The sequence below is a fragment of the Lygodium microphyllum genome, chromosome 17, assembly GCF_053477565.2.
Source record: "Lygodium microphyllum isolate KBCC chromosome 17, Lygodium_microphyllum_v1.1.10, whole genome shotgun sequence".
NCBI classification, from domain to species: Eukaryota; Viridiplantae; Streptophyta; class Polypodiopsida; order Schizaeales; family Lygodiaceae; genus Lygodium; species Lygodium microphyllum.
In genome coordinates this window covers 19,864,480-19,870,686 of record NC_141151.1, presented here as the reverse complement: position 1 = coordinate 19,870,686, position 6,207 = coordinate 19,864,480, and the positions used below count along the sequence as shown (strand labels likewise).

Below are 6,207 nucleotides of genomic sequence, written 5' to 3'. Positions count from 1 at the left end.
TAACACACCCACACACCCAAAGAGCTAAATGCCCACTCAATGAGATCTTTTTGAAACCCAAGAGAGGCATACTAACGCATACTAACACACCCAAAGAGCTAAATGCCCACTCAATGAGATCTTTTGGAAACCCAAGAGTGGCATACTAACGCATACTAACACACCCACACACCCAAAGAGCTTATGCACTCATGCCCACAATTGAAATTGGATAAAGTTTTCAACGCATTAAAAACATGGCTTTTCTTTCTAGTAACTAGTACAAACGCCAAACAACATCCGTAAAGCGACATTTGACGTTCTCCAAAATACCACAATTGCTCCCATTCCCACTCACTCAATCACATACTTTTGAAACGTATATTTTCCAAAAGAGGTTGGATAAAGTTTCCAGTACATTAAAAAACAAGGATATCGCATTTTTGAGATGATCAGCTACAGATCGAATAGCCAACCTTACAGGCAAGAGTCAAGACTTTTCCTCCTGGTGACTCGTACAATGAGGAAAACATACTTCCTGCCACTGCTGGTCGAGTCACACTGCAAATCAAGGGCATAATCTATTAGTGGTAGTAATACGGGATTATACTCCTTCCCCAAACAAACAAGGAGTCTCGGAACTCGGAGAACAAGATAATCTATTACTGGTATTAACACTAACGAACAAGGAGTCTCGCGATTTAGAACAAAAGCAAACATATCCTACTACCTGTGACTAGGTAGTCACAATTAAGATCGAGGTGTCAAGTAGAAGCTTAAGTAATTGTCTGTGATCAATAGAGGTTTCTTCTTTCGTCAAAATATCCTACTACCTGTGACTAGATAGTCACAATTAAGATCGAGGTGTCAAGTAAAAGCTTAAGTAATGGTCTGTGATCAAAAGAGGTTTGTTCTTTCGTCAAACCAATTTCAAGGAGGAGAGATGGCAATGCGCTTCGCAGGGTTTGGTGACATGGTGTTGTGGTTGCGAAGGCGACTTGATCGTCGGACAGGCGTAAGCTTGGACTCCACAGTCTGACCCTGCAGGTCAATAATGCAAAAACATTTCAATACTCGATGCATCTTTCATATTTGAAATTTCATCCTACTCCAATTGTAAGCTGAATCCGATGGAAGTCTGTACTAAAATTTGCTCAACTAGAGTAGGGTAGCTTTGTGTACCTCTTTCTTGGGCACCATCTTGTAAGCTGTAAAGCTTCCGTAGGGTGAAGTGATCACTGGCTCTGGAAGGGGGCTCCGGATCAGATTCTCATCGTTTCTGGCAAATGTGACAGGACTGGTGCTGACCATTTGCCTGGGCTTAATTAGTTCTGGAGATTGTAGCACAGATGCGAACCTCTCATTCAGCTCCTCTATCATGGTCACGTCATCAGCAGCCTGCCTCCTCTTTTGCAGCATATCAGCTACATTTTCTTGCGGTGGATAGGCCTTTCTAAGGAACTGCACACTGGAGGGAGTAGTAGGTATCTTGGCGGCCGCTGTTACACCTCCCTTCATTACCTTGAAATAGCAAAAGAGAGCCCCCAGCATCATGGCAGCCGTAGCTGCAGCCAGTATGGATCTTCTCTGCTTGAAAATGGAAGCGGCTTCGACTTTTGAATCCGCGCCTTTGTCGCTTAATACTTCACTCTCTCCCTCTTTTGCAATTGCAAGACCTTCTGTTTCATCAGCTGTAAACATAGCATTGCCGACATCCTTTACAGATTTAGAGCCTTGCTCCGCAGGTTGATTTATCTCTGTTTCTTGTGCAGGTGGACCCTCTGTCCCAGTACATTCAGCCCACGGAAGCTGAAACTCAACATTGTCTTGATCCATCGAATGATAGAGTACAGCCTCCGGTATATTAAAGCCCTCGAGCTCAGGCCCAGATGAGATTTCTTTCCTAGAATCTCCCTGACAATTTTTCAAGTGATCTTCAAAATTGTCTTTATCAGGATCTTCCAAATTGTCTCCTCTCTGTGTGTCGAGATTTTGCTCGCTAATCAAAGCAGTTTCTTCAACTAAGGCTTGTTGCTCGGCGTTGACAGGCACTTCGCCGGGTTCTTCAGAGAAATTGTCATTTACAGCAGGCAGCTTCTTTGAAGCTGCTTGACTATATTGAGATGAAAATTTTGCATATTCCAAAAGATATTGCAAGACCTCCATGCTGTCACCTTCCGGATCTCCTCCTTTCAGCTTCATCAGATCTTCCAAAAGCATATTGACATCTGCAGAATCACTCAGATGAGAGAAGTTCCTATTCAGATCATTGCTTAGGCTTTCTTGAATAGATCCCAGAACAAAGTGATTTGCCGCCTGCAAATCAAACTCATGTAACAATTCCCAGCCGGTGTATGCGACGGCGAAATCCGGATCCTCCTCAAATGAAGCCGCATCTTCTTCGAAGTCATACTCCTGAATCCACTCAAATTGACGACCTCCGGAGACAATATGGCTGGAACTGTCATGATCCTGAAGCAACCACTGAAGAATAAAGCCCCACCAATCGGCAACTTCACTGGATAGAACTTGGAAGTGAATGTGCAAACTCAAGCTCATCCGGTGAGAAAATGTTTTGATGGATTGGAATAGCTGGTCACTGCTAAGCAGTAGCCTGATGTCTGCAGGTCCATGATGCACTGTCTGAGAAGTACTCCAAAGACCTTCCATACCGCGCAGAAACGCCACAGAAGGCTCAAAGTATGGGCTGGATTGCCAAAGGGAGGAGACAGGGTTGCTTCTTAGGGATACGGGAAGCAGACCAGGGCTATCTGCTGCAAGCACGACAACAAACACAAAAGAAACTAGAAGTGAGGCAAAGAACCCCTTCCTTGCAATCCTTGCTGCCATTGAAACATCGTAGCCTTCATCAGAGTTCTCTGCTTCTAATTCATCCACAGTACACTCCTTCGGCAGATTTTCCACTTGAGCCTGCAGCTTTGCTGCATCTGAGGGAGCTTCGACCGAAGGAGATTTATCATCTGCATCCTGAGAACGCCTAATACCCGTGTTAATCTCCGGAGTAGAAGCATCGTAGCCTCCTTCATGAACCTCCTCAGTGTTGACTACTGGCATCATCTCTGTATCTTCTTGAGAAGACAATCCATCTCTCCCAAATTTCTCGTTTAGGCATTCTTGAGTAGTGTCGCTTCTTACTTCTTCTGCTATGATACTTTTCTCTGATGCTGCAATGTCCCGCCGTTCTTGCGCAGCTTTCAGACCCGAGTCATCCTTGTGGATTTGTTGTTGGCTTAGCTCCACCCTTTCAACTTCGCCGTCCTCTGTGGATAGTGGAGATAGACTTGTAGAGCGTTGAACAGGCTGCAATGGCGTCACCACCTCCTGGTCGCCGTCAAACAACGGAAGCTCTTGAGTGTCTTGATGCTCCGGGACCTCAAGTGCAGTGATGGGGGATAGCCTTCCCTGCAAGCGTAGGAACCTTGGGCGTTCATAGAATGGCGAATTGTATGGGTCATAGGCTACTGAAGATGCAGATTCTACAGAATCATGGCCAGCTAGAGAGACCGGCGTTTCCGCCGTATTGCAACTGTAAGGAGAGGCAGACTGAATTCCCAACAGAGATTCTTGATCTTCCAAAAACTGTTGAATGCGTTTCGAGAGCTCTGCAACGCCTGTCACAGCGCCCGAGTCTTCTAACTTATGATCTGCTGGTGGAGGAGTTGTTTTCGGTTTCTTGTTGTTATTCCCCTCTGGAGGGCCTGTCTTTCCAGGAGAGCTTGACTTATTGCGCACCGACAGGATTCTCTTGCCTGGAGACGAAGTTGCAGTAGGCTTAGCGAAATGCGTCACCCAGGGCTTCTTAGGAGGTGCTTTCAAGCTCTGGTTTGATCCTTCTGGAACTTTGGCGTTTCCAAGATCTAAACTGTTTTCTTTAAGGTCATCAAACCGCTTGTGCAAGGGCGAAATGCCTGAGTGAAACATGATTCGAAGAGATTGCCGTTAATCCTAGGTCCAAATCCAAACGACTCGGCATCGCTTATGCAATGCACGACAAACAGCCGTTGACACGAATTCCAGTCCGGAGATACAAACGAATTGCACAAGGTCGACTAAAGAAAGGAGAAAGGAAAATATTACCTGCGTTCGTGTTGGCTTGGCGGAATGGTAAGCTGCTGCGAGACAGAAGGATGTCAGGGTTAGGCGATGCAGCGCTGGGACTCCGTACACGCGGGGAAGGGGAAGACGAAGGCATGGCGGAAACGGCTGAAAATGGGGCGGCGCGGAGGGGGAACGAGTGGCTGGCTGTAGGTGGCTATGGCGACGGTGTCCTTGTTTTTGTTTTATTAGGCCTAGCAAAGAAAATGGAGTGCGCGATCAACGATGGAAGCAGCGAAGAGAAAAGGCAACCGGGAAACGTAATAGCAAGGTTTTGCCTTCCTTTGGGCCGGGGACTCGGGAGCCTGGATGTTCCCTCACAACGGCTCCTTTGTTTTGCCCGTTGCAAAAGTTGGCCGTTGTGAGGGTCGAGACTTGTACTTTGAAAGGCTTTAAAACGTCTGCAGTTAAAGGGGCCCACCCTAATCAAAGGCGGGGCCTAACTTCTAAGGGCCCTGTTCACTCGAAATTGGGGTTCCGTGTCCAGTGATTTTTCAAAATTAAAACAAACTTCACATCTTATACAAACTTCGCACTTGGAGTAGGTCTCATAATTGTATTGACTAGCGTTCTGCGTGCATTTTGTACATCAAATGCCAGGCCACTTAGCTGCCATGAAAATGGCAAGCGAAATTGCCATGCAATGCTTCACTCATCAATTCATTTCTCCTCTTTCTCTCTCTTTTTTTTATTTTTTTTCTCTCTCTTTCTCTCCCCCCAATTCCCTATGTCTAATTCTCTCTCTCTCTCTCTCTCTCTCTCTCTCTCTCTCTCTCTCTCTCTTTCTTTGCCTTTTATTTTAGTTTATTTTCTCTCCTCTCCTACTTCTCTCTCTCTCTCTCCTCCCTCCTCTTTTCATTCTCTCTCTCTCTCTCTCTCTTTCTTTTTCTTTATCTTTTCTTTTTTTTAATTTTCTTCTTTCCTCTCTATTTTATGCTCTCTTTGTTATATTCTGTCTTCTTCTTCTCTCTCTTCCTCTCCCTCCTCTCTTTTCCTTCACTCTATCTCTTCTCTATTTTTCTTTTTTTTCTCTCTCTTTAAATTTTAACTTTCCTCCCTTTATAATTATCTCTCCATATTCCCTCTCTCACTCTCTCTCTCATTCTTCTTCTTTCCTCCCCTGAGTCTCTCTTAAAGTATGTAAATGTTATATTGTCCCTATTTATAATTTTCTCTTTATATTTATATTCTCTCTCTTATTCTTCCTCTCTCCTCTTTTATTCTTTCTCTCTCTCTCCACTTTTTTCTTCTCTCTCTCTCTCCTTTTCTATCCCTTCCCCCTCTCAAAAAATGTTTAATTTTAAAAAAAAACTTTTCTCTTTCCCCCCATCTCTCTCTCTCTTTCATTCTCTCTTTAAATTTTTTTATTTTCTTTTTCTTTTAAATTTCATATTTTCTCTCTCTTTTCTCTCTTTTTTAAAATTTTATCTTTCCTCTCTCTATAATCAAATTCTCTCTTCTTTTTCTTCTTCTCTCTCTCTTAAATTTTATATTTTCTCTCTCTATAATTCTTTTTCTCTTTGTTTTCCCTCTGTCTCCCTCTCTGTCTCTCTCTCATTTTCTTTCTTTTTTGCCCTCTTTGTATTTTTATCTTTGTTTCCCCTCTCTTTTCCTAAGCTCTCTCTATCCTTTTCTTTCTTTTTTGATCTCTTTGTTTCTGTCTCTTAGTTTTCTCTCTCTTTCTCTCTCTCTCTCTCTCTCTCTCTCTCTCTCTCTTCTTTTCCTCTCTTTTTCTTTCAAGTTTTTTGCTCTCGTTCTCTTTTCTCTCTATATTTTTTCTTTTTTTCCTAATTTTCTATTTCCTCTCTCTCCCTTTTCCTCCCCTCTCAAATAATATATTTTTCTCTCTCTCTCTCCTCTCTTTTCCTTCTCTCTCTCTCTTCATTCTCTCTTTCAATTTTTTCTTTTTTGCTCTCTTTGATTTTATCTTTCCTCTCTCTATAATTCCCTCTCTCTATGTTCATATTATCTCTTTTTCTTTTTTCTTTTTTTCTTCTTATTCTCTCTCTCTCCTCCTCTCTTTTCCTTCTTTCTTTCTCTCTCTCCCTCTTCTCTTTTCTTGTTTTTTCTTTTCTCTTTTTAAAATTTTATATTTTCTCTCTCTCTCTTCCC

The 6,207-nt window shown here is 43.1% G+C and overlaps 1 protein-coding gene across 1 annotated transcript; it reads right to left on the bottom strand.

The window, feature by feature from the left end:
• Window positions 1-310: 310 nt before the first annotated feature.
• On the bottom strand, window positions 311-4,396 carry LOC148021650 (uncharacterized). The gene is made up of 3 exons (XM_087697121.1): window positions 4,078-4,396; window positions 1,162-3,908; window positions 311-1,020 (listed from the first exon to the last, which is right to left on the bottom strand). Exons 1-3 carry the CDS (start codon window positions 4,190-4,192, stop codon window positions 910-912), a joined length of 2,973 nt encoding a protein of 990 aa, XP_087553247.1. The 5' UTR covers window positions 4,193-4,396; the 3' UTR covers window positions 311-909.
• Between the last annotated feature and the right edge of the window lie 1,811 nt (window positions 4,397-6,207).